The 27,442-nt window shown below is 35.9% G+C and overlaps 2 protein-coding genes and 1 long non-coding RNA gene across 10 annotated transcripts; all 3 read left to right on the top strand.

Moving 5' to 3' along the window:
* The first annotated feature begins 3,105 nt into the window (after window positions 1-3,105).
* Window positions 3,106-11,385, top strand: LOC104240948 (ABSCISIC ACID-INSENSITIVE 5-like protein 3). Of its 7 annotated transcripts, XM_070156009.1 has the most exons (6): window positions 3,786-3,984; window positions 4,085-4,150; window positions 4,604-4,741; window positions 4,824-5,291; window positions 5,374-5,445; window positions 11,058-11,385. In XM_070156009.1, the coding sequence occupies exons 4-6, from the start codon at window positions 4,986-4,988 to the stop codon at window positions 11,127-11,129; spliced, it is 450 nt and encodes a 149-aa protein (XP_070012110.1). In that variant the 5' UTR covers window positions 3,786-3,984; window positions 4,085-4,150; window positions 4,604-4,741; window positions 4,824-4,985; the 3' UTR covers window positions 11,130-11,385. The 7 variants fall into 7 exon arrangements, with proteins under 7 accessions (XP_070012113.1, XP_070012109.1, XP_070012112.1 ...); XM_070156008.1 differs by lacking the exons at window positions 3,786-3,984; window positions 4,085-4,150 and adding an exon at window positions 3,117-3,235; XM_070156011.1 differs by lacking the exons at window positions 3,786-3,984; window positions 4,085-4,150 and adding an exon at window positions 3,126-3,235 and having other exon boundaries at window positions 4,609-4,741.
* A 1,797-nt stretch (window positions 11,386-13,182) lies between these two features.
* LOC104240947 (uncharacterized) lies at window positions 13,183-15,436 on the top strand. Its single transcript, XR_714585.2, has 3 exons — window positions 13,183-13,307; window positions 15,098-15,203; window positions 15,307-15,436. It is a non-coding gene; the product is annotated as an uncharacterized lncRNA (long non-coding RNA).
* Window positions 15,437-17,877: 2,441 nt separating this feature from the next.
* On the top strand, window positions 17,878-26,836 carry LOC104240946 (THO complex subunit 7A-like). Of its 2 annotated transcripts, none has more exons than XM_009795850.2 (4): window positions 17,878-18,028; window positions 19,671-20,278; window positions 25,715-25,872; window positions 26,523-26,836. In XM_009795850.2, exons 2-3 carry the CDS (start codon window positions 19,685-19,687, stop codon window positions 25,847-25,849), a joined length of 729 nt encoding a protein of 242 aa, XP_009794152.1. In that variant the 5' UTR covers window positions 17,878-18,028; window positions 19,671-19,684; the 3' UTR covers window positions 25,850-25,872; window positions 26,523-26,836. The 2 variants fall into 2 exon arrangements, with proteins under 2 accessions (XP_009794152.1, XP_070012644.1); XM_070156543.1 differs by having other exon boundaries at window positions 17,902-18,028; window positions 19,119-20,278.
* The last annotated feature ends 606 nt before the right edge of the window (window positions 26,837-27,442 follow it).

Here is a 27,442-nt window from a genome sequence, read left to right as displayed (position 1 = left end):
AGCTTTGAACAATATATAGCATAAGCTTGTCAGAAAATTCTTCTCTGACAATAGCTGTTGAGCTCACTATTTTTAGTTGTTTCTAGGATCAAACCCCTCTTAAATGACAATTATGGGGGCCATTGAAGAATATGTACCGATAAGCAATGAATGTTATATTCTTTGTAACGGACGACGTACTTAATGTTATAGAATATTCTACATTAAATGCTATTAGGTAGCATGCATTTATTTTATCTTTATGAAATCATTCCCTTCGGAAACAAACAGGATTGCTGTCTTAAGACCTAATTTTCATTTGCCTTGCTTTCCATCTGCCTTCGGCCCCACATATCGCTGTATTATGTGAGCATTTAATATGAACATATTTTACCCTATACATACATGTTGAATTAGTTGGTTGTTTGTGCATTATACATGGAACTTTTTATGCTTGGTTCTGGATTCATTTAATCATTCTTTATTATAGCTCAAGATTTTCAGGCATAATAATTATTCATTGAAATAATATGAGGGTAAGCTTAAAAATGGACAAAGCAGTTTATGAACATTTTTTGGTAAAAATAGCATGATATAGCCAGTTTTCAGACTAGTCATTCAAAAATAGTCAGCGTTTCCCAAAGTTAATGAAAAATAACCACTATTTTGCTGCAACAAAGACCGATCCAGCATAATATACTGGAGTTCGGTGCACCTGTGTATGAACTCCAGCATATTATGCTGGACCGGTATACTTTGCTGGCTCCAGTATAATATACTGTAGACTGGAGCACCGGCGCTCCAAACTCCAGTATATTATACTGGACAATTATACTTGCTGGAACTCCAGTATATTATGCTGGAGTTCTAGTGTACTTATGTTGGAACTCTATCATATTATGCTGGAGTTCCAGCATACTTATCCTGGAACTCCAATATAATATGCTGGAGTTCAAGTATACTTATGCTGGAACTCCAACATAATATATTGGCGTATTTTTCGGATTTTGAACAGTGTTTTCGCTCAGATTTATCTTTACATGAAAAGTAGCTAAATTTCGATTACTTTTAAAATTGAGCTATTTTTGAACGACCAGTTGTAAATCTGGCTATTTTTAAATTTCTCCCCATTTTTTGTTGTTGCTTATTTTAGTGTTTGATAAAATAAAAAAGATTCCCGCCATGCATGGTCCTTCATCATACCTCATCAAACAGAGACAATACGTTTTTAAATGAACCCTTATTATAGTGCGTGCTTCAGGGGTGCGCACGCAGGGAGGAAGTTTTAGCTTGATGCAAATGGCTAAAATATCGTTTGCTTTATATGATTATTAATTAAATAAAATTATTTTATATATCAATCCTTACATTTCCGACAACGGGTGAAGTGACAACAAGTGATTTGTTAGAATTATTTTCATGATCAATACTTGAACCTGAAATCTCTAGTTAAGGGTGTAACTATTTTAGCAATCTTATCAGAACTCTTGATGGTGATCCCATTGTTTGTTATCTCATCACTAATTTTTTTTAATGAGTCGGGGAAATTACAATTGCCAACTAAATGGATTTTGAGTGACTTAAATTCTTATCCTTACTATATGACTTGTAGTTGCATTATTGAGCTCTTAAGGAGGAGGGCAAATCGTGCGGTAAATTAAACAGTTATAATTTGCTTGTAAATTCTATATGTTGTAATTTCCATACGAATATTTTGTACCATTTAAGTATGATTTTATTTACAAACTTTAGTCAGACTATTAAATAAAAAATTGTATTTATTAAATATAATTTTATTTATAGTACAACAATAACAATCGGTTGAATTGCACAAGTGGAGTTTGGGGAGGATAGTGTATTACGCATATCGTACCCTTACCCTAGGAAGGTAGAGAAGCTGTTTCCGATGACTCTCAGCTCAAGAAAGAGAAAAGAACTAATGAAATCATTTTATATAATTAGTATAAAATTAAAGGAGTAGAGACATAAATTAACTTGTATTTTGGTCAATTCCGAAGTAAAATCATGTGATAATCTACTCCTTTCAGGTGAATAACTTTCAGGGTACCCATTATATATATAAACAAACTTATTTTCAACTCAACAATTCTACTTAAATATTTTCTTATGCATATAATTAATCTTCAGCGCTTGGTGTTTGAAACTGATCTAGAACTTACGTCCCGTGATAAGAGTGTAACATGTGATATATGAGTTATGTGCATGTTTTGCCGCAGAAAAAACTAATATTTAAATGAGAAATTTTTGTTAGTTTTTTTTTTCGAATTTTGAACATTATTTAGTAAATTTTCGAATTTTTGATCACTAGTATTTCTGCACCATAACCGAAAAGATTATCTTCTTTCTCGTGAGAGATTTACGGGGTTGGTCTAAGATGAATGTCCCAAAAAATTACATTATTTAAAAACTAGCACTCGGACCCACATATAGTTATTGCTCTCCAATATTTTTCTGTCGTATTGGTAGAGTTTATGCTACTTTATTTATCTGTTAAGTTGTCATCAAAGTCTACCAGGTTGGCATGCTTTTGCTCTTCAAGAATTTCTCTACCAAATTGGTAGAGTTTATCATATATTTACTCTACTTATTTGTTAAATTGTTTATCGAAGTCTACCCGATTGATATAACTTTTACATGATTTTAACAAAATATTTTTTAAATTTGGAGCTTCAATCTCGATCAAACCACGTCAATCTGCTTCAATTGATCTCAAATTTGAAATAAAACTTTCGAATACTAACACAAATAATTCCCAATCACTAATTTAGCCAGATAATACCAAATCAAACGACTCACGTTATTTTCTACAATACTTTTTAAGATCCAACAATGAATTTTTGAGCTTTTTACAATAAATCACTAAATTTATATTTGGAGTAAAAATTAAGCATAAATTATCAACATTCAAATAGTTTTAACAATAATGGATTATTAATCTTCTATTTTTCACCGCTAAATAAGTTTTTAAGTTTTAAATATTAAAAAATTACGGTGTTCAAATAAAAAATAAGAATATTTTGCTAAAACCGTAAAATTCTCGCTTCATTAAACAAATGGGCCGGCCCCATCAACTAAAATCATACACATATGGACATTTCTCTCGAAATTATAGATGAATAATAGGAGAAAAGCAGTTTCAAGATTTGAACAAAAATACACTTGATACGTGGATTCCCCATACGAACGACAACCAGTTCCCTGTGTTTTTCATTAATTCATCCTCTTCTTCTGCCAGGTAATACCCATCTTTCTCTTTCTTCCTTTTTTCCAATAATTTCTTTTCTTTCCCCCTTTTTTTTTTGTGAAAAAAACAATTATGGGTGTCTGTTATTCTGTCATCTAGTAAAATAAAAATTTCTTTGAGCTTTCTGGGTTTTTATTTGTTTCGTTTTACTCTTGATCCTCTTTAAATTTGTGTATAGTTTGTATTGTTCCTTAATGGGTCTGCATATTTCTTTCTATTATGTTAAATTGTGAACCAAACTAGTATTCTGGATTTGTAAAGCTAATTAAACTAGTTTGAGATTAAGACGTAGTAATTGCAATTTTAGTTGCTTTTGTGTCTTGTAATTAATTTGGGTTCAGTGGTTATTCTATTTTTATTTTGATAAGTAAAAGGGAAATTTGGTGAGTGAAGATTCATATAGCCGACCTCGAACTTGTTTGAGACTGAGGCTTGGTTATTGTTGTGGGATAAGCAAAAGGGAGTGTTCAGTGGTTATTCAGTGTATGTGTGTGTGTGTGTGTTTTTTTTTTTTTGTGTTTTTTGGGGGGTGGGATGGGGGTGAGGGTGGGGTTATGGAAGATTTTTCCAGAAAAGTGAAAGCTTTTTGGTAGTGAAGGTTGCAAATATGGTAAAAATCTTTCCTTTTTGGAATTGGGCCTAAATGGATATATAGGATTTAATATTCATATAACTGGTTTCAACTTAAATTGAGCCGAGGGTCTATCGGAAACCACCTCTCTTCCTTTACAAGGTACAAGGTAAGGGTAAGGTCTGCGTGCATACTACCGTCCACTTGTAGGATTATACTGGGTTTGTTGTTTGTTTGTTTGTTATAACTGGTTTCAACTTACTTTAAAGGGGGTTTAGAGAGGCTGATCTTCCAGCAAAGTTGAAGCTTTTTGATAGTGAAGATTGCATATACGGGTAAAATCTATCTATCCTTCTTGGTCTTGACGGGGAAATGGGGCTGAAGAAGAGCAGAATAGATATGGATTATGGAGGATTTATTAAGTTGAATTCAACTAGTTTGGGATTGAGTCAATTTTTTATTTTTTTTCTAGATAGGTAAGGGATTGATGCCCCAGGCTTTGGTTCAGTAGTACGAGCATAAGTAATGTGTAGGTTAGGTGAAAATCACGAGTTGGAACCATGTTGCGGTCAAAAGCTTGATATATAAGTAGAGAAGGGTATGGGGCAGGCCATTATCTACCAAGTCTCGAGCCGGTGCCAGCTGGTTCTTGGGGATTTCTCGATTATACAATAAGGGGTTAAAAATTGATGTGTGGTTAATTGATTGATTGGTTGTTTTGGTCTTAATGGGGATGATCAAGAATGTATTTTCTTTTATATTTGACCAAAAGTGTTATTTTTCAACAGAGTAGGTTTCCATTAGGGGTTAAGGTTGGAGGTTTTGATGAATGGGGATTCAGACCATGAATCTCATGGGAGTGTGCAACCATCTTATTTACACTATTGGGCAGGCAAAAATTATGGTTTAACCTCACACTTGACGAGGTTGAGAACCAGTTTGTTGATTTTGATAAGCCTCCGGGCAGCATGAATCTTGATGAGTTACTAATGAGTGTGTGGAATGCAGATCTAAATCAGTTTGCTGGTGTGGATATTGATAATACCTCCCCTACCGACTTCTTTTCAGCATCAGGCTAGCTTAACTCTGGCAAAGGCGATTAGTAGTAATACAGTTGATAAATTGTGAAGAGACATACAACAAGGCCAAACGGTGAGAAATCTCGACGGCATGAACGGTCAAGAGAGAAAGCCAACTCTTGGTGAGACAACTTTGGAGGACTACTTGGTGAAAGCTGGGCTTTTCAGTGCTGATGCTTCTTTAGGACATACGATGTCATTGGATAATCCTACGGCAGTGCAAAATTTTGTGCCTCCAATAGGCTTGTCACCATCTCCTTCGATTGATGCGCTATCAGATACACCGTTCTCTGGTCGGAAGAGGGATGCTACGGACATCGATAAGACCCTTGATAGGAGACTAAGGAGAAAGATCAAGAATAGAGAGTCAGCTGCACGCTCTCGAGCCAGAAAACAGGTGTGCTGTCCACTAATGTTTTGCTCGCAACCTCAGTTTGCATTTGCACTTCACATTTTAATCTATTATTTGCATGGTGTAGGCTTACCAGAATGAGCTCGTGAGCAAGGTCTCACTTCTGGAAGAGGAGAACATGAAGCTTAAGAAAGAGAAGGTAGGGATCCTCTCATCATTTTTATGAGGCTTCAACCATTAGTTATATCTTTTAAAGAAGGATTATTTGTTGTGTTATTGGCTTCTGACTTCATTCATGAGCTTAGCAAGCTGATTTATTACTCCTTATATTCCCTGTGCCATTTGTCTTCAATAACAGATTGGAGATCTCTGATGATCAATAGTTTATATTAAAGGGAACAGTTATTGACTGTAGAAAGATGAATCGTCTTAGAAGTGAGATAATTAATATCTGAAGGACTACTGGCTTTGTACTGGAATTAGAGAGGTCATCAATAAATAGGCTTGTAAAGAATGTGGAGTTACCAGAGGAATACTCAAAATGTGGAAAAGGTGCTGAGCCTAAATCATATCAAGCATATCCTGTATTTTTTTTAGTAACTCAAAAAAAGAAGTAAAGTAGACTGGTAATGGGTAGCAGTTTATGTCTGAAGTACATACTTTAAGCTACTTCTCTCTTGTTAATGTTTTATCAATAATCTAATAGGTTTTCCCTCAAACTAGCTGTGTATCAGTAATCATTCTAGAGTTTATGTATCTCTGTGATTGGCTAGCTTTCTTTGAATAAACCTTGTGATTTAGCATGGACCCCTAGTTCATTTTTTTTTTTGGGGGGGGGGGGGGGAGGATTTTCTAGTTTTACTGTCTAGGCAGAAAATGGGTTTTCTTTGGGTAGAAAAGTCACATTTTCATTTGCTGAGTTTCTGCTTGACATGGATTTTACAAGGTAAAATGAATAAATGATGAGAGCTTTGTAATCAACCGTTTTTTTAAAAAGAAAAAAGGAAACTGTGTAATGAGCAGCGATATGTGTAGCTGCAAATATTCCAGTTTCAACCTGTCATTCCTAAAAGTAAGCTGATTGATATATATTTGGCACATGGTGCACAAAATGGTTTATTTGTTGTGTATTTTGCTTGGAAATGTTAGAAACAGCCTCTCTGCCCGTCCACGGTAGGGGTAAGGCTGCATACATCTTACCCTTCCCAAATCCACTTGTGGGAATACACTGGATTGTTGTTGTTGGTGTTGGTGTTTTATTTTGCTTGGAGATGTAAATTGCTATAATAGTCCCTTATTTTCAACTTGGTCCTTTTATATGACGGTGGTTTCCGGGCTAGTTTGTGTTCACCTCAATTATTCCACCTTATCTTTACGACATTACCAAAATATCTCTTCAACTTACCACAACGGTTTTTTCCAAAAAGGACTATTTTTGCTTTCCCAGTTAAGGCTGGCGTAAATGGTCAAAGTATCTACTAAAGATACTGCATAGAGGAATTGCCGATGAGGTGTGTGTAATGGAAAGCCTAGCACCAATATCCACTATGTACCTTCGTTAATGGAAGCATGATGTTTGTATGTCACTGTGAGTGGAAAGAACTCTTAAGAGCTGATATAAAAATAGAGCAAAAAATAGAAGGCCATATAAACCAAAAGCAGTAAACAATAAAATCTATTCATGCTTGTTTGTAGGTTGCTCCCTTGGTGTTTTTGTTTGGATAGCTTTGAGAAATTAATATTTTAGGTTCATTAATCCTCATGTCGTTGGTATGTTTTGTCATTTGTTTTTTTAAAACAACAACAATAACCTAGTAAAATCCTATCAAGTGGGGTCTAGAGAGGGTAGAGTGTATGCAAACCTTACCCCTACCCCGAAGGATTAGAGAGGCTATTCCCGGGAGACCCTCCGCGCAAAAGGCAAACAGAGATGATAGATGCTTACCAGCAACAGCAACCAAAGAGATAATAATATCAACATTGTAAGAGACAAAAAATAGGTGGAGAAGGCAATAACAAAAACCGTTACTAGTAACACAATACTATGAAAACGGGAAAATAATGTGAGCACAACATGCGCCACTAGCAGACTAAGACAAAACACTATCAGACTACCCCACCCCCGGCATAAAGAAGAAGAACGCTCGACTACCCCTACCTTTCAACCCTAATGTTCGACCTCCACGCCTTCCTATCAGGAGCCATGTCCTCGGAGATCTGAAGTCTCGCCATATCTTGCCTGATCACCTCGCCTCAATATTTCTTAGGTCACCCTCTACCTCTTCTTACGTCTGCCAAAGCCGACCGCCCACACCTCCTAACTGGGGCATCAAGGATTCTGCTCCACACGTGCCCAAACCATCTGAGCCTTGCTTCCCTTATCTTGTCGTCCAAGGGAGCCACACCCACCTTCTTCCGAATAACCTCATTCCTAATCCTATCCAGCCTAGTGTGCCAGCACATCCATCTCAAACCTCATTTCTACTACTTCCAATCTCTGGATATGCGACTTTTTGACTGTCCAACACTCGACTCATACAACATGGCCGGTCTAACTACCGCTTTATAGAACTTACCTTTAATTTTTGGTGGCAACTTTTTGTCACACAGGACTCCAGTTGTTAACCTCCATTTCATCCACCCAATCCCTACTCGGTGTGTGACATCCTCGTCTATCTCCTCATTTCCCTGGATAATTGACCCAAGGTACCTGAAACTTCCTTTCTTGGGTATCATTTGTGAGTCAAGCCTAACATCCACATCCTCTTCCCCCCGTTACGTTGTTGAACTTATACTCCAGGTATTCTGTCTTAGTCCTACTCAACTTGAAACCTTTAGACTCAAGGGCATGTCCCCAAACATCCAATCTCTCGTTAACACAACCTCGCGTCTCATCATGTTTTTTTTTTTTTAAAATAAGACTAAATATACGTATAAAAGCAAAATATCCTTAGTTTGTATTGTTCATCAATATGCCATGCTATGGCAACTATACCATGTCAATATTTATAAGAGCACGCCATTAACAGAGGTAGAGTTAGTTGCAGCACCGGCTTCATTTGAAACAGTACTTTTGACGTGGAACATGAGTTTAGATTGAAAATCTTGCGACAAATAGTAGGTCTGAACCCATAATTTTAAAACTACAATAGGTTCAATGCTAAGAACCTTAAAGGTCGAATGATAGAGCTGAAATCCTAGTTCAACCTCTGGCCGTTAAAGGAAAAATGCGAATGCGAAGATCAGTTAGTTTACAAGTATAGAAAGGTCAATTTAGGCATACTAAAAAAAGATGTCATAAAATGGAACCAAGGGAGTTGTTATGCCTACATGTCGTTTGGGTTGGAAAGGTAGGTTCAAACTTGGTTTTAAGTCCCCTTTCCCCTCCAAAGTCGATCGTAGTGATAGTGTGAAGGTGTCCATCTCTCTAGCTTAACTTGGAAGGTGCAGAGGTACATATTCCTCAAACTTCTGGTTAGTTTGTTGACCATTTTGCTTTTTGACTATGCTCTGAAGATGGAGGATAAAATGCATCACCATTGATAAGGAACCACCTTCGAAATTTAACGTGAAGCACAAGCTAGCTAAAAAACAAAACCACAAGCTAGCTTAGTACATATGTGATTAGCAGTTGCATTAGAGCAGGCATAAGATCATCTTTTAAATGCTTTGAGAATATTATTTTATAGGTAATGCTTTGAAGCTCTCTATTATAAATGAAGTACCCAATTATCCAATTGATGTGCACTTAGGTATGTGGTTAAAAGGATTGTTTGGCATCACCAGTGTCTTTAATAAATTTAGTGGAGTGGGGGTGGGGGGTTGGTTTAGAATATTTTGCTTTTTACCCTGAAAAAGGATTTTATGCTTTATCATTCTGTTGAAACTCTTGCCTTTTTGAACAATTGGCGCGATGGTGAGAAGTGAATGCTCTCTCTGATGATTGATGTGGCATTCTTGCAAGGACGCTGGTGGACTGATGGTCGTATAGGGTTGTAGTACACAGTGACTAAATGAGTTGGGCTTTAATGATTTCCTTATTGCTCTCCTAATGTGGGAGAATTGAGTTACACTTTGGAAATTCCCTTCCCTTCTTTCTTCCTCGCTTTGTTGGTAAAATGATATTTGCTTCCTTAAATTACTCTATGCAAATAACAGAAGGAGATGCAGGAAAAAGCTGGGGAAGATGTCAAATGGAAATTCAATCTAGAGTTCCCCATAATTCTTTCTCTAAATTTACGTTATCGTCTAACAGTCGTCAGTTCATAATTGTGTCAGCTTTTGGTTTCTATTCCATATTTCCATGTTGGTTTGTTCCTTGCATCAATGCAGCCATAATGTCCTTGTCAGTTATGAAGATTTCTGCTCAAATTTGGTCTCGTGATAGTTTGGTTACTACCTTGCTTGCACTATAAATATGTGACACCCCAATTGTGTTTGATCAATGCATTTTAGAACGTTTGGTGTGTCAAAAGGTGTTTTACTTTACTAATTATGGTCCAAAAGTAGTAGTCTTCTTGGGGTTATGGTGCATGTTGACCACTTCACCTTGATCCCGATCTACGTAAGAATTCATGTGCTAAAAGAGCCTGACAGCCTAGTCGTACTAGTGACTAATTACAAGTAGCCTAAAGCTGTAGGGGTATTGAATCATGGTATCTGCCAAATCAAGGGCGCTGTGGTGTTGTGTTGGTGCCATAGGATTGGCATTCTAAGAAATTGGATTTTTGACGTTATACTATACATGTTTGATATTCCCTTTCCAAGTATTATATAGACATAAGTTGTGTTTATAAATCTTTAAAAAAGTAACTAGTCGTACTAGTACCTTTCTTCATGCTTTAAGAATTTCCAACCCATGTCTTTCATAATTGATTTATGGGAATTTTGTGAAATTTTTATTTTTGGTTGAAAACTATGGTATCCTGGTCAGTTTGCGCCCACCTTTACTAATTCCACAGGATACTTGCTACATCCCATCAACGCAGATGGTAATTTTGTCCACCAATGCTTAGACATATGGGGTTTGTCAAAATTCTACCCCAATAGTATTATTCAATCAATACTCTTTCGTATCATTTGTTACAGCGCATCTGCAGCCAGGTTAGCTGCTTTGGCCGTTTTTGCTGTTTCCTTAGTACTGATAACATTAAGCATTTAGTGGACGTTGATATACATATTTCTTCTGGTGTATTAATAAGTCTTCCTATTGTTTGGTGCATCAAAACTAGTTGCTCTATGCTCTGATCTTACGTGATGATGAGGATCCTTTTGCCTTATCTAGTTTCGCGCCGACTAAGATATTTGGATAAGCACCTGTTTCCTGTGGATGCCATTGTTGAGTTGTGTCGCTTAGTAATCCAAGTATGGCCATTCAGAACCAATGGACAAGTTTGTATCCTCGGATTGTAGATAGCTAACTCCTTTTTTCACCTCGAGGATCTGGATTATGACTTTCCTCCTTTTTTTTCCTTGTAAAGTTGTGTCAAGAATGTTGCAAGACATGCAAAATCTGAAACAGTGGTACATTATAACAGCCATCAGTTTTTTTGTTGACGAAGTCTTGCTTAAAATGGCCTGAACAATTTTGCTGAGATCTTGGGATCTTGTTTTATATGTCCTACTCAGTTTTCTAGATGTCTTGTCACTAGGGCTGATCCTGCATAGTGGTATATATACCAGTCTGAACTTAGCAAAACGCGGCACATTTACATGTTATAAAAGACACCTTTACTACATCCGTTCCTACGCGTCGCATTACATCTTGCATGGTTTTCTTTAACCAATATGTTACTGAACTATACCTTGCAGGAGCTAGAGAAGATGTTATCGGAGTTGTCATCTGAACCAAGATATCAGCTCAGACGAACGAGTTCAATTTGATGAGAGTGCTTTCTCTAGTTATTTTGCAGAAGTTACTGTAGTTTTGATAGGCATAGGATTGTGTATCCTCTATGAAAGTTCTTAGAAGTTGGAGATAGATCTTAGCTTGTTCTGCTGGTGATGTGCTTTGCTTCCCACCCATAACTTAGTTTTTTGTTTGTTTGTTTATATGTATATGTTATGGATATTATTATTTAGAAAAACTGATAATGAAATGGACAGGAAAATGGACTCTTACCTTGAGTAGAAAGAGAAATCAGTGTCTTTTCACTTGGTAAACAAATCCGGATATTAGGTTACACTGTTAAAATATGACTGAATATATATATATATATATTGTTTGTGTGTGTATTTGTGTGAAAGATCAATTTGGCCTATTCTGCCATACTTTTTTTTTTAGCCTGTCGAACAAAATTAATTACAAGCACTAGCCAACATATACAAAATATAAACACTAATTGTGTATATAATATGTATATTTATCTTAATATACAGAACATATATAGTTGCGTATTATTTTGGAGGCCATCCCAACAAGGTAATTATCCCTAAATATTTTCATGCTTTTTTGATAGGATTCATAATTGTAAATATTTTTCCTGTCAATCTTGCAATTCTACCCTTTTGGATGGCTCTTGACAAAATCTCTTCTTTAGAATAAATCGTACTCCCTCCGTTTCAATTTATATGAACGTGTTTGACTGAGCACGGAGTTTAAGAAAAAAATGAAGATTTTTGGAATTTGTGGCCCTAAACAAGTCCAAATGTGGCCCAGAGTATTTGTGTGGTTATAAACCCTTCTCATTAAGGGTAGAGTTGTAAGTTTAAGCTAAATTATTATTAAATTTAGAAAGGGTTTATTCTTTTTGGAACGGACCAAAAAGGAAATAGGTTCACGTAAACTGGAACAAAGGGAGTATTAACTTTTTGGCTCACTCTCGAAAAATCTCAATCTTTCTATCAATTTTGCAGTTCTACCCCATAATTCTTTATATATTTCAATATAATATTTGATTCACACGGTTTGTACGCTGTATCATACAATGCGTCCTTTGCCCTTGTATTTGTAATAACTTATTTTGAATTCAATTAAATATTGAGCAAATCAACCTCCATATTTTGTTGGATTCCTTTTGATAGTATCTTAAATTATTAGAGATATAATCTCCTATTATAACGAATAGTGGAAATTTGAGAACATTTGGAAAGAAACTCTCTTCAGAAATTAAATACACCATTAATTTAATTTATATGGCATCATCTTTTTATTATTCAATCCAGATAAGGATGATAAGTTTTTATATTTAAATATAATTTAACTTTAAACTACCCATTTATTATTACTTAAAAAATTTTATAGCCACAAAAATTTTAAACATATTTTAGAATATAAGTGTAAGTTTTATAGTCACATAAATATTTGTCACAAGTCTTAAAAATCTTATTCTCTTTTTAAGCTTTTAATTACGTGATATAGATTAAAATTAAAATGGTGAAAATAACAAAATATCTATCTATTCTATCTATAAATATAGAATAACAAAAGCAAAACTGTAATAGGATGCCAAGTGGAATACCCACAATTCAACACATGTCAAACCTTAAGACAAATCTCCAACATAGTTGGAATTCAAAATTAATTTAAACTACAAATCATGAAAATAAACTTGCAACCTACGAATTTCAGAAGAATTGTATACTTCCTCCAATATTTTGGCAGTTATTGTATTATATTTGGAAATTACAAAAAGAAAAAAACAACTCCCACTTTTTTTGTTGGCCGTTTTCTAATAAAAACTACCCACTCAAATTTGCCAATTATTTTTATAAAGAAAAAAGAAAAATTAAAACAAAGAAAACAGTGTCCTAAACCTCATGACTGATCGTGTCCTAAACGTGGGCTTCCCACGAAAATCCCTATTTTATCTACATCTCTCATAATTGTTGATTTATAAGCTTTATTATTTCAAATCCTTTTCAAATCTCTATTTTATCTACTCATCTGATTACTACAACAGCTTTGCAAATATGGCTACACAAGTTCATTAAATCAGACAAATTTCAAGCAACTCGATGCAATTGAATCTCAAAGTTAGAGTCGTTCGAATGTGGGAAATTCTGGATCGATTCAAGCCTGAAATATCATATTCCATGTAATTGGTTATACATGGTTCAAAGGTAACATATTCAACTTTCACATAGTTTTAAAGTTCCGCTTCTCTGTAGTATTTCTGTTTCTGAAAGTAAGATTAACAATTCTGTATAAATTACAGGAAAATCAACATTTTTTTCCGTATTCTAAAGTATTTGCTAAGACTTATATAAACTTTCTTTTTTCCCCATAGCATCAATTATCTAAGAAGTTGCTCCAGTAATTTCAATTCTTTATAAATTGTTCTTTAAGTGATATGGAATGAACTATAGCAACCAAGGGCGTACGCATGATTTTTCGTAAGCGGTATCGACATTTAAAGAAATGAACAAATAAAATATACATCAGTGTAACAATACGCATTAAAATAATAAATTCGAATCTTATTAAAAAAAATTAATCAACTATGTTACTACAACCCTCCTCGACATGTTTTATTTTTTTTGAAATATATTCAGAATATACTTACTAGAAATAATATTAAATATTACCTTTTCTATATATAACACTAAATAATCACTTAAAACTCTTTCATTATTTGACTTGCAAATTGGTTTGAACCAATTTCATCGCCGCCCAATATAAAGATAGAAAGAAAAAGAAATAGTAAGACAACTTAGCATAGAACCTACGAAAAATTATTGTTAATGCGGCCCAAGCTCTAGTGTGGTCCACTAGTTTAGTTTATCCTTACCAGCTAAGGGGTCAAGGGTTGCACCTTCGATGCCACATTCTTAAGCAGAAAAGGCATCAAAAAAGTTACTCAGTTTTAAGCACGTCATGAAAAACTGTTGATATTCGAACCCAAGACTTCACCAAGGAACGTGAAGCGCATGACCAAAAGAGCTAGCGAGATATATGTGTAAACCAGTGTCCATTTTTTTATTAATACATTTATTTGTACATATTAATAATTTACACATATTCAGTAAACTTTTTCGGCGAAGCGGTGTCGGATGACACCGCTTACACCGAGGTAAATCCGCCCCTGATAGCAACTATTATCATTCAAGCACAATTGTCCCAGTAGTTTTTAAAAAATTTGAGTTTCTTGAAAAAGATTTTTTACGCTTATAACGATTATAACTCGGGACATACAATTAAGGTAGAAACAAAAGTAAATCCACCGGCACTTAGATCGCAAAGATTGGTGTATTGTAATATAGAGTCCATTATATTTGACCTGTATAGTGCAAATAATATTTTACTTTAACCAAGTTAATAAAAATATTATTTGACTAAAACTATAGTTCTGAGAATATGTACTGATATTCAAACTTGGACATGGTGGTTAAATTATTACTGATTGTGGTTTTTTAGTTGAAAAAAAATAAAATGCATGACATATAACTTGATCATTTGATAGGCGATGATGAGCGTGAAAAAATACAAATTACCAAAGTTTACTTTGTCATTCACATGATGGGGAAAACTTTAACCAGTTATGTCCTGATTATGTCGGACATAAAATTTACCTATATTGAATCTTTGCACTTAATAAGATTCATTATGTTCAAAATAAATATCTGACAAATATTAGATATGGTCGCCTTGCTTAGACTATCGTCGAAAGTGTGTTATTAAGTTCTTTCTGATGAATATACAGAAATTTGGCTTATATATGAAATATGTGTAGTACAACTAGTTCTCTTTTGGTCTCTTAAAGTTGGCTTCACAATTGTGCACTAACATGGAATTTGATTTTCTATGGTGATCGTATACATGCCTCAATCGAGAAGTATGTTATTAAGTTTTTAGAAACAAGATACAGGAATTTGGCTTAAATCGTATGAACTACTTTTTCTTACTTTGGCAGGAAAACTATGATCAAAGTCACCAGTTCATTAATGATGCCTTCTCCATTTAGTGCTCGAGTTGTTAATGTGATCTCACGTCTGGGATGACTTAATGACATACGGAATGTAAGTGCGTTATAGTTCCTTTTCATTCCGATTATTTTTCTCGCCCTTCGTGTAATTGATTTATAAATTAATATTTCCCTAATATAAAGAAGTTTGGTTTCAGTTCCAGCTCAATAGTTTCGAAAAACAAGTGAACTAACTCTCAAACAAATCAAAGAGTTGAAGAATGTAGGAACTAATGACGGTTCCTCAACAATGGTGTCATCACCCTTTCTATCCATGGAGCCAGCTGCTCCAGCTGCTTATTCCTCTGTCCAGGACCTGAGGAAAGTTCTTTTGAGTGAAGAACAAGGCATGTATGAATGTTATGTTGCTCTTTTTGCACAGTAGAACAATAGTAGATAAGAAGTAATTATCGCAATTACTGGATCTGTAAGTTCAAAGACTACTTTAGTAAACCATGAGGTTGATTATGTATTGGGTCAATTACATACTAAAAACGCTACAAATGCACTATCCAAGACTCTTAAAGATGTCAATAAGCATCCAATTGTTAGACATGAAGCAAATTGTTGGTTCTCATTGCACACCCAAACATAGATCTTGAATAACTACAATTTATGTGTTGTATTTGCCCATTTGGTGTTGATGTCAAAGGCCAATTTCTCTCCAGCCTCAGGTATGATAAACATAATTTACTGCTAATTCTGCACCTATATATGGATAAACCTTAAACTCAAATTAATGATTTATGCTGCTGCATTGGAATTTTCTTCTGTGTACTTCACATTCATTTGACCACTAATTAAATGAGGGAAAGTAGATAGTGATTATCTTGATACGAGTGAAAGTTTCCAACCTTGAAAGCAAAGTTATCGGCCTATACTTTTCAGCTAACTGGTATCCATCATGTACAAAGTTTACAGACCTGTTAATCAATATACACTAATAACTTAAAGATCATAGCAATCCTAATTTTGAAATCGTCTTTGTTTCTTCTGATGAAGACTTTGATGCATTTAACACTTATAAGTCATTGATGCCTTGGCTTGCAATTCCATTCTTTGACTTGGAGTCAAGAAGATCCCTTACCCGAAAATTTGATGTCGAAGGTATCCCTTGCTTGATGTAATTACGTTATAAAATAATATTTCACTTATACAAAGAAGTTTGACTTCAAATCCAGCTAAATAGTTCCAACAAACATGTGAAGTAGTTCTCATTTAAATCACTGAGTTGACGAATATAGAGAATTACGATGACTTTTGAACAATGGTGTCGTCACTCTTTATGTTTGTATATTCAACTGCTCCTGATTCTTATTCCTCTATCAAGGACATGACAAAAGTTCTTTTGAGTTAAAAATATGGTATATATGAATGCTATGTTCTTCTTTGTGCATTACAGATTAATGGAGGAGAAGAATCTATTTATGCGATTATTTAATCTGTAGGTTCAAAGATTGCTCTATTAAAACATGAGGTTGCTTATGTAGTTGGTCAATAACAGAATAAAAAGATTTCAGATGCTTATCTTTTTGGACTACAAAATAATGGAGGAGAACAAGCTATTTCTATAATTACTGAATATTTAGGTTCAAAGAGTGGTATATTAAAGCATGAGCTGGCTTATGTATTGAGTCAATTGCAGACCAAAATAGTTTCAGTTGCACTGTCCATGACTAAAGATGTCCATGAGCATGAAATGATTAGACATGAAACACCCGAAGCTCATTGTTCTATATCAGATGCTCAACTTTATTTGGTTTTCTCTTGCAATGGTTTGGAGTTTTAGCATTTGGGTGATAGACACTATTTTTCTAGCGAACCTTCCAAGATTTACTTATTTTGTCATGTAGAATTTGTTACATTTAATTAAGAAAAACGGTAGTTTTTCCATGCAGAGCTACATCAGCGACATCATACGTTATTATAGGATAATTCAAGACTTGTGTGATCCTACTTGGGGAATATTTCCTATTTGATTCAAATGCTTACTTTCGTTAAAAATCCAACTGATGAGATTTCTTATGGTTATGGACGCCTACAATTGATAAATAATGATACTCAAACTCCGATGCCTAATATATTGCACTTCTTGTAGATTGTGACAATGATTATGAACCTATTATTTCACAAAGTTGAGAAGTTGTTGTTACCGTGCTTGAATTCGAGAAATCAGGCAATTCATTTGAGCTTCTCTTCATGTAGATATCCGGGTTGTGAAACTGTACCATGTGACTAATTTGAGGTTGCATTTAAGATATTTGTGTTTTTCAATCAAAGTAATTTTGTTTCTTAAGAAGTTTAAGAATTTCTCACACCTTAATAGTATTACTTCTTATTTCTCAGGCAGAATTGTGGTGACAATACAAAGTTGTACTCTCAATTGAAAACTCAGTTGGTGGGAGCATCCACCGTAACTACGATTTACTCCTCCGGCGTAGGCTAGATATTGTGGGAGTGAACTAATTAATGGGTTGTTTGATTGATCATATTAATGTCTTACAATAAAAAATTACCAATCATCTAAGGTTATATTTTTTTTTTTTTTTTTTACGAATGTTGTCCTCACTAACTTTTAACAAGAAGATAAATGTGTTCATTTGTGACTCGAATGTATGAATATTCAGTGCATTTATATATTCATAAAATAATTCCATTGCATCTTCGTGTCTATTGTATTTTCCAAATTATATCTTTTTATAAAAATTATATTTAATATTTCTACTAACCTATTATAGCAATTTCAAAAGAAAAAAGAAGCCAAAACCCTGAGATCTCGCCCTTAATCGTCAGACTAGCGAGAAGCAAGAACATAGGTTTTTCCCAGTGAAAAACACGAGGGTTTTGCCCGCAAAGATTTTCTGTCTCTCACACATTTAAGTATAACTCCCTCTCTCTCTCGCACTCACACACACACTGTAATTGTTGTTTGTAGCTGTAATTGATTTATTTATAGTTCACAAATAAAATGGTTTTGGAGGATTCATATTGCCAATTTCAGACTATTTGATTTATTTGTAGCTCACCATTTTTTTTTCTGATTTCTATAAATTGTCCTTGTTTAGTGGTGCATTTTATATGGATTTCCTTGAAAAATGTTGTATCTTGAGAAGTTATTTTTGGATCATTTTTTAGTATTTGGTTGGATATAGAAGTAGGTGACTTATGGTATTCCTATAAACTACTAGCATGGGCGGAGCTAAATTGAAGAAAAGGCAGGGGGGGGGGGTTCAATTGAATCCCTTTGTCGAAAAATTACAGTATGCTAATACGGCAGAAACTAACTATTTTTTTGTTATATTTAAACTGTTGAACCCACTTGACATGAGTAAAAATTCTAGTGAAGTGGCAAAGGATTCAAAAAATTTCCTTAGATCATAGGTTCCAATTTCAGGCATGACAATCTAGTTTTTTTTTGGGGTTGAGAAAGTAACATAACAATCTAGTAATTTTTGAATCCCCTTGTATGAAATCCTGGCTCCACCACTACTATTACGCGGAAACTAGAGGATAGGGTGTGATGGTGGTGTTTGGTAGTAGTTTTTAGTGTTTGCTTGGTAGCAATATCTAATTGTTGGTTGAATCAAATGATATGAAGTAAGGATTGAGGCTTGAGATATTTGTAAAGAAAATAATTTCCACTAGTAAGCTGCAATGTAAGTTGTTTTCTCCTATTTGCTGGATAATGTTGTCCTTGGAGAATACAATTTCTCGATTTTGAGGTAAGAAAATTATGTAAAAGGATTTCGTCAAGGAAAACATTGATGGCTGAATAGTTAAAGCACCCAACTCATTATTGTCGACTTCGTAGGGTTCTCGTCTAAATTGTTTGCTTTATCTTAGTCTTCCACACTCTTTGTTGCCTTCGTGTAGTCAATGGGCTTTTGTTGGTCTGTAAAGTTTTTCTTTCTGTTCGTGTCAAATTGTCCTTCTCTTATTCTTATATCTTTTAATTTGACAACATTTTTAGGGAGTTTCCCTTGTGGAAAGATTCTATTCATCAAGTTACCTACAAAAGAGAAAAGGAGTGTATTCTACTCTTCAAGTTTGTTACCAATCTCAGTGATTACAAATTGTTTTTTCGATCTAACAAAAATTAGTTAAGAACTCTGTCTATGTGAGTTTTGGATAGCTGGTCTGAGCTAAAATGAAGGAGGAGGGTTGCAGCAAGTTGACATGCAACAGAAATATTAATCATAATATGATGAATCTCTAAAGATTTTATAAGGAGGATTCACACAACCTACAACCACTAGTTTGGAATCGAGGTTTAGTTGATCAAACAATGTTTAGGACAACTTCTGCATAGATCTTGCTGTCTTTTTGTTTTTTGGTCACTCAGAGAGGTTGCTACTTCAAAAACGGAATCTGAAATTAACTCATGAATTATTCAGTATCTTGATTACGCCAGAAGTAGAGAACACCTATTTCTGTTATTTACCTCTTCAGAGCTGGAAACGTTATCCAAAAATTCTTTGGAATCCATCGGATGCTGATCTGTCGGAGATGATTTTTCTTTCAGGATAGGAAAACTAAATGTTGGCCAGAGGCAGAAAAGTTGCTGGGAAGGGGGAGACAGTGGCTGCACATTATGCTTTTGGCCCACTTGAAGATGATTTTATTATTAAGCATAGACTTCTTACTCGCACAACAACCACTAGAGGTGAACCGCCGCTGAAGAAACTTCAGAAAAAGTTTACTGCTTTTGCTTCGGAGGTAGAGAAGGAAGCTGATAACTATGGCGATTGTGAAAAACTTGCCAAAGCTTTTTTGCAAGAGCTAAATACATTTGAGATCCCGCTCCTAAAGAGCAAAGCAGTCATAGATGCAAACCTTAGGGAGAAGGAGAATTTCAATGGCCTGAAAGATGAGATAAATGGACAAATATTACAAGCTCAGGCCGATATAGAAGATCTCAAGAGGCAACTTGAAGAAAGCAAGATAGAGAGGCAGCATAAAGAAGAATGCGAGGCCATCAGGAAGTTGGTCGCGATGCAGCCTCCAAGATCTGAAACTCAGAAGGATATTACAGATCTTGAGAAAGAGATAGCCATGTTGGAGGCAGAGAATACTGCTAGTTCAAGAATGTTGGAGCTTCGTAAAAAGCAATTTGCGCTTCTATTACACGTGGTACGTATCTTTCTATAAAAACCATCTAGTTTGTTCTGTTGACTTTTCACTGGAATTCATGAATAGCTTCTATTTGATTATAGTAGCTAAAGACTGTAGGAATTAGAGATAACTGACATAATCCACTGACCAACAGGTCCACAACATCTTTAGAGAATTGCAGGATAATTCTCCTTCAATAAGCTTTTCTCTTCGGCATTTACATTTCACATTCGTAAATTTGTACTTTAAACCTGTAAAATCGGAAAGAGACTCTCTCTTGACCTGACTTTCCCTAGTGGCTTTGACTGCGGTTATTTTTGGTATTACCGTCAACTCTCTAATTGCTGCTAAAGTGATGGTAAAACTCTATTGAATTTATAAGGAAAGGTAACCATCAACAGTAGGCGAAAATCCCAGGCTTTTCAAAGTTTTCTTTATTTGCTTCTAGTACTGTTTATCTTTATTCAGCATATCCTGAAATCCTCTGAAATTTAGCCAGTTGCTCTCATCATTGCCTTAGCATTCTAGTTTTCTGACCTAAAAGGCGATCACAATCTTTTTTTTTTCTTTTTTGTAAAACAGTTGCATTTCTCTATCTATTTAAATCATCAAATGTTAGTATATCTCAACGATGTTTCGTGAAATTTATGTAAGACTGACTGGGAAACTTGGTGTTAAGTATTTTTGTTTGATTAATAATTCTGAAGAGACTATCCTAAATTTTAATTTCTTAAGTTGGTTATTATCTTTCCATTACCCTTGGCATTATTGGGGGTATATACAGTTTCAAGTTACATGATCTGAATGTTCATGAAGGGTTTCTTAACTTGAACATGACTACAAGATAAGAAGAAACAGCCTATACAGCATCCTTGCTGATTCTTGTGGCAGAATTAGTGATTATGGAAGAGAAAATAATTGATTTTCCTTTGTTTCCTTTTGACTTCCTTCATCTTATACGAGCATTTTTTTGACAATGAGAAGACATGCTACCAAATGCATCTTATTCCACTTCACCTCTTGTAGTGCTTTGCCAACAATGTACAACAACAACAACGATCCAGTATAATCCCACAAGTGGGGTCTGGGGAGGGTAGTGTGTACGCAGACCTTAACTCTACCCCAATGGGGTAGAGAGGTTGTTTCCGATAGACACTCCGCTCAAGAAGGCGAAAAGACGAAAAGAGATAATATATCAGTACCATCACCAAAAAACCATGGAAATAATAACATCACAAGAACCAGTGAATAGATGGAAAGCAGAAATAATAACTAGTTAATAAGGCCCGACACTATGAAAACGGAGTAGTGTAAACACAACACTGACCACGAGCAGTCTAAGACTAAATCCTATCAGCCTAGCCTCATACTAGTAGACGAAATATGCTCAACTACCTCCTAACCTATACCTTAATGATTGACCTCCACAGCTTCCTGTCGAGAGCCATGTTCTCAGAGATCTGAAACCTCGCTATATCCTGCCTGATCACCTCTTCCCAATACTTCTTAGGCCGCCCTCTATGTCTCCTCGCGTCCACCATCGCCAACCGCTCACACCTCCATACCGGGGCATCCAAGCTCCTCTTTTGGACGTGCCCAAATCATCTGAGCTCGCTTCTCGCATCTTGTCATCAATAGGAGCCATGCCCACCTTCTTCCGAATATCTTCATTCCTAATCTTATCCATCCTAGTGTGCCGGCACATCCACCTCAACATCCTCATTTCTGCTACTTTTATCTTCTGGTTATGTGAGTTCTTAACTGGCCAACACTCATCTGCATACAATATGGCCGGCCTAACCACCGCTCTATAAAACTTACCTTTGAGTAGCTGTGACACTTTCTTGTCACACAGGACTCCAGATGCTAACCTCCATTTCATCCGCCCCACCCCTATACGGTGTGTGACATTCTCGTCGATCTCCCCATCCCCCTGGATAACCGACACAAGGTAATTGAAACCGCCTCTCTTGGAAATGACCTGCAATCCAAGCCTCACGTCCATGCCCGCTTCCCTCGGCTCGGCACTGAACTTGCACTCAAGATATTCCGTCTTCGTCCTGCTCAATTTGAAACCCTTAGACTTAAGGGGCTGTCTCCAAACCTCCAGCCTCTCGTTAGCGCCACTCCGCGTCTCGTCAATCAGAACAATGTCATCAGCGAATAACATACACCATAGCACCTCTTGCATAACCCTTTGCCAACAATGTGGTCTTGCATAATATAAGCTACTCAAAGAATGGACTTTAAGATTACTAATTGGCGGTAAGAGATCTCCTCCGCATCAAAAAGTCGTGGTAACTGGTAAGACATAAAATAGTTTCCTATAACCATAGGTCCACACCAGTAATTTGCATTGAGCCCGTACTTGTTCATCCTAATTATGGATGAGATAACTAACAATATACAAGATAAGATCCTATGGTATAAGCTATTTGCAGAAGACATTTCTGATATGAAATTAGCAAGGGTGTTAAGTGACTAAAAGTTTGAACTACAGAGAAGAACGCTAAAAAATTAGGTTATTAGAATACGTAAAAGTAAGGCATAATATGTGCATTATTTCTGCCGCGATCCACTAGTTGCGCCGATTCATAAAACAAGATAAAAAAGGAAAGACATAATATATGCATTGCAAGTTTAAATCAGAAGAGTTAACTGAAGTGAGATTAGGAGGGACTACGTCACCACGGTGCCCAGAGTTTGTGCAAGATAAAAGAAAGACATAATATATCCCGTGCAAGTTTAAATCAGATGAGTTTAATTGAATTGAGATTAGGCGGAATTACGGTGCCTAAATACAGACAGTTTTACTTATCTTGGCTTGATGTTCCAGGAGGATATGAAGGTGTGTAATGCATAATTAAAATAGTGGTCGAACTGGAGAAGTGCTATTAGATTATTATGTGATAGGAAGATACAAGCCAAAGTGAAATGCAAGTTTAATAGAAAGTTCTAAAGCTGGTAGTTTTTATGGAAGTGAATATTGAGCCTCTAAGGTCCTATATATCCATAAGATGGGTACCACAGAAATACGGATATTAAGATGGATGTGTAATCATACAAGATTAGAAATAAGTACTCCCTCTATCCCATTTTATGTGGTATGTTTCCTTTTTAGTCTGTCTAAAAATGAATGGCGCCTTTATATATGTAGAAACAATTTAACTTTAAACTTCCATTTTACCTTTAGTGATATGATGTTATAGCCATACATGTCTATGACATGTTTTAGACTACAAGTTTTAAAATTCATTTACTTTTTTCTTAAACTCCGTGTTCAATTAAAAAATGCTACATAAATTGGGGCAGAGAGAGCATATCCGACAGAAGGAGCAAATAGAATACACAGAAAATAAACGAATGAAGATTGCTGAAGATGATTTTGTCCAATATTTGCTAGGAGTATTATGATCTTGTTAAAAATTTGTATGTCAGGAAAAAATGTAGAAAACTTTAAGGGATAGAAGACCTTATTGATTGAATAGTAGCATGAGAAGGGTCTAATGGAGCGAAGTGGATTGCGAGGATTCACATAGTTAATCTCAGCTAGTCTGGAACTAAGCCTTAGTAGTTGTAGTATGGCATTTGGTGGAATAACATTCTCATCAAAATTGAATATTTTTGATAAGTGTAGAGCTACAAATTGACAAAACAAAAAATAAATCCCATTTTGAGAAAACTGCATGGTACCTAATACTGCAATAAAAGAAGTGAACGTTAGTGTGTGTATATATATATATAGAGAGAGATTGCAGTTTATGTCTAGGAGACATTTGAGAGTTTGTGGCCCATCAATTGAATCATCGAAATTATTTCCAATCCCCTTTACCTTTTTTTTTTTTGATTTTGTATTTATCATTTTACTTTGTAAGTTTAGCCTAGCTTATGGTACGTATTGTCCGCTTTGGTCCAATAGACCTAATAGGTTTATCCCTTGGGCTACGCGTAAATTTGTGCTATGCCTGATAAAGCTTTTCACTTTACTCTCCCATTGGGATGTGGGATTCGCCTAAAGTGTCATCTATATCCCTTATTCAAAAGTTTGCCAGCTAGAAGCCTGCCAGTTCTTCTATGACCCGCCCTCGTCGGCCCGCCTCCGTCATGGGCGTCACATACATCTCCCTTACAGATTCAGCGTCCTCGTTGAGGTTTGCCCCACCATCGTACTGAGGGATCATCCAGCTCTAACAGCCTAAGCTCATGGCACGTATTGTCCACTTTGGTCCAACAAACTCCACAGATTTGTCCCTTGGGCTACGCCATCAATCGTGTCCAAAAGCACGCGTACCATGTGAACTTGTGCGATGCTGTATAAAACACTTGACTTTCCTCTCCCACTCTGATTGGAATTCACCTAAGGTGTCATCTGTCCTCCTTCTTTAGAAGCTTATCAGCTAGAAGTCTGCAAGTCCTTCTATGATCCGCCTCGTCGTCCAGCCCTCCGTTATGTGTGTCTCAACCTCCTTTTCTTTTATGTATGTCTATTCTAATATTCTTTTCTTCCTCCTCCCGCCACCTGCGGGGGTGGGGGTGGGGGTGGGGGTGGGGTGGAGTAGAGAGGTGGGAGTTGGGAGATCTCTTCCCATCTTTGTTTCAGAAATCAGCTATGGTTCTATTTACACTTCGGTTAAACACCTACATACTAGTGGAGGGAGAGCCAACACATAATTAATTAATACAACAACAACATACCCAGTATTATCCCACACCGTGGGGTCTAGGGAGGGTAGTGTGTGTGCAGACCTTACCCCTACCTTGTGAGGAGGATAGAGAGGTTGTTTCCAATAGACCCTCGGCTCGAGAACATAATTAATTAATATAGAACTTAAAACTGAGACCTCATACTCACAGTGCCAAAGGTTGACTTACAGCACTATTAGATCAAGGCCTCCTTTGGCCGTGGAAAGAATCTTATTTTTCCATCCATGCCTTCAGTTTTCCTTTTCTTTAGATTGATGAGCTCAGTGTCTAATGGTTAGAAGGAATACGTTGTAGAATTTGGAAGGGCCTTCATAGCAACCCTTATTGATCATTCTAATTACTGTGATTTTGAGGGACTTAATTCATGTCAAATCTTCTACTGCTGCTCCATCATTGTGAAGGGCTATGCTAAAATTTGATCCCTTCTTCCTCCTATTATCTTCCCGATTCACGCTTTGGTCTTTCACAGTTTCAGACATATTCAACTATTCTCTAATTTATTGCAGCTATTGTAACTTCCAATTACTATAAATTATGTTTCAGTCGAATTTTTCTATCACCAATGATAAGCAACTGATGTGTGATAAGCAGATGACTGGGTCATTGTAAAAGATCGATTGTCAAATTTTCCATGTTTGTAGTAGATAGATAGTTAACGTTTGTATAAGTGCTTAATATTTATATATATTTGAGAACACTTTGATCGGTATAAGTGGATATCTTTTGCTGATGTTCAAACTTCTTCCTTAGGTTGATGAGTTGCAGAACACGATAGAGGAAGAACAGAGGAGTTTGGTTGAAGAGATGAGGAATGCAGTTGATGATCATAATAAGAGTGGGCTGGAGGATGCTACTGGGGGTCCTGGAGCAATGGCTGTGGATTAGTGCATGAATTGCACCTAGACCCCGTAATTATAAGTTTATTCTTTCATACATCATCTATGCGTAGCAATAGATCTCTTAATGCAGTACCTAATATTGGAACTCAAGTCTTCAAGTGATGTAGCTTTTGTATGATGCATATCTTACTTCATATCAAAGGATTTACATCTCAGCATCCATAAACTGCAATACTAATATTGCACAAAAGTACTGGTGTTGGAGAGGCATTTGCTTCTTCGTAACAGTTTCTTTCAGGTTTTAATAGGTTTTCTTTGATTGTCAAACAAAGTTTAGCCCTTTGGAGATTGCTCAGAGTCAAGTCAATGACTTCTGGCAATCTAAGCTTTATCCTTAGAAGTATAGGCTAAGTTGGCTTCATTTTGATTTGGTGCTGTCACCAGGTCACAACCTTGTCCTGTAGTAGAAGATAGTCTGCAGGAATCATGTTTGGTAGGGTCGAGGTGCTGTGAAGGCTTACTTAGGAATTGAGCATGAGAAATAACATATCACATTATGCTGCACATGTAGCTTTAAGCGTTATCTTCTGGCATCTTAGACACCTTTCATCTACATGCACCACATATCTAAGAATGTTAAGATCTTTAAGATTATCAATAGAGAATATTTTATTGTCTTTCTATGTTTCAGTTAATGAGTTCAGTCTTCATTGTTGCAGTTGGCATACTAAGGACAAGACTTTGCCAGATGACAAATAGCTCCTACCAATGGCTGTATTTGAGTATTAAGCATTCTTTTTTCTTGGAAAAGAATTTCCAAACTCCTAGCCTTTTTCAAGGGATGTTGTAAATTTATGTCAACTTTGTATCAGATGCCAAATTTAGAGGTGTAAGTTCAAGGACCTGGCCATTTGGACCTCTAATGTGCCTGAGAATCAGCCTTTACTAATTTTGATTTTTCTTTCAGAATTATGATATCATGTTGATTCCAGTCCTATAAAATATCAATCAATGAGCCCTCTTCTGTCCCCAACCCCTCCCTCACCCAGGGCCCAAACTGTTCTCTTTCTTCCTTTTTGTGATAAAGATGGTATGTGATCAACTTGTGTATGCATTGTGTATATATGGACTATTCTACCTGTTGATTGGTACTTTCAACCAATATAGATACAGAATAACTCTGCCCACCAAGGTTAAGGTAGATCGGAAGAAATTGCCTTGTGTTCATTTATGCAGACCAGAGTCTTGTAATAGCTTTCCGTCATGCTATTTAACAATTTTGCGTTTCTATGATACTGTAGAAATGCAGTACACATTACCAGCCTCACTTGTGAGATTACACTGAGTTTGTTGTTGTTGTTGTTGTTGTTGTTGTTGTTGTATGATAGTGTAGAAATGCTGGATATGACAGTTTTTTTTTTTTAATGTACTCTGATTTTGACATGCACAAATTGGTGTGGCTAAAACGAAAGATGGATTAAATTCTGATGGAGAACAGTCACCCTGACATCTCAGTTAGTTTATTATTGAGGGACCATTCTGATTTTGGTTGTGATGCCACATTCAGTTTTCAAATTTGATTTACTTGTCCACTTCACTTAATTTGAGATAGTCAAAACCTTAAAACATGAAACATGAA

Source organism: Nicotiana sylvestris, chromosome 9 (assembly GCF_000393655.2).
Source record: "Nicotiana sylvestris chromosome 9, ASM39365v2, whole genome shotgun sequence".
Classification (NCBI taxonomy): Eukaryota; Viridiplantae; Streptophyta; class Magnoliopsida; order Solanales; family Solanaceae; genus Nicotiana; species Nicotiana sylvestris.
This window is presented reverse-complemented; position numbering and strand designations above follow the sequence as displayed.

Bases quoted from the DNA above. Each gene is read 5' to 3' on its own strand.
- LOC104240948 (XM_070156012.1), top strand. From the start codon at position 4,986: ATGAACGGTCAAGAGAGAAAGCCAACTCTTGGTGAGACAACTTTGGAG. The intron at 5,292-5,373 runs GTGTGCTGTCCA...TGCATGGTGTAG, and splicing joins GCTCTCGAGCCAGAAAACAG to GCTTACCAGAATGAGCTCGT. The intron at 5,446-11,057 runs GTAGGGATCCTC...TATACCTTGCAG, and splicing joins TGAAGCTTAAGAAAGAGAAG to GAGCTAGAGAAGATGTTATC.
- LOC104240946 (XM_009795850.2), top strand. From the start codon at position 19,685: ATGTTGGCCAGAGGCAGAAAAGTTGCTGGGAAGGGGGAGACAGTGGCT. The intron at 20,279-25,714 runs GTACGTATCTTT...CTTCTTCCTTAG, and splicing joins TTGCGCTTCTATTACACGTG to GTTGATGAGTTGCAGAACAC.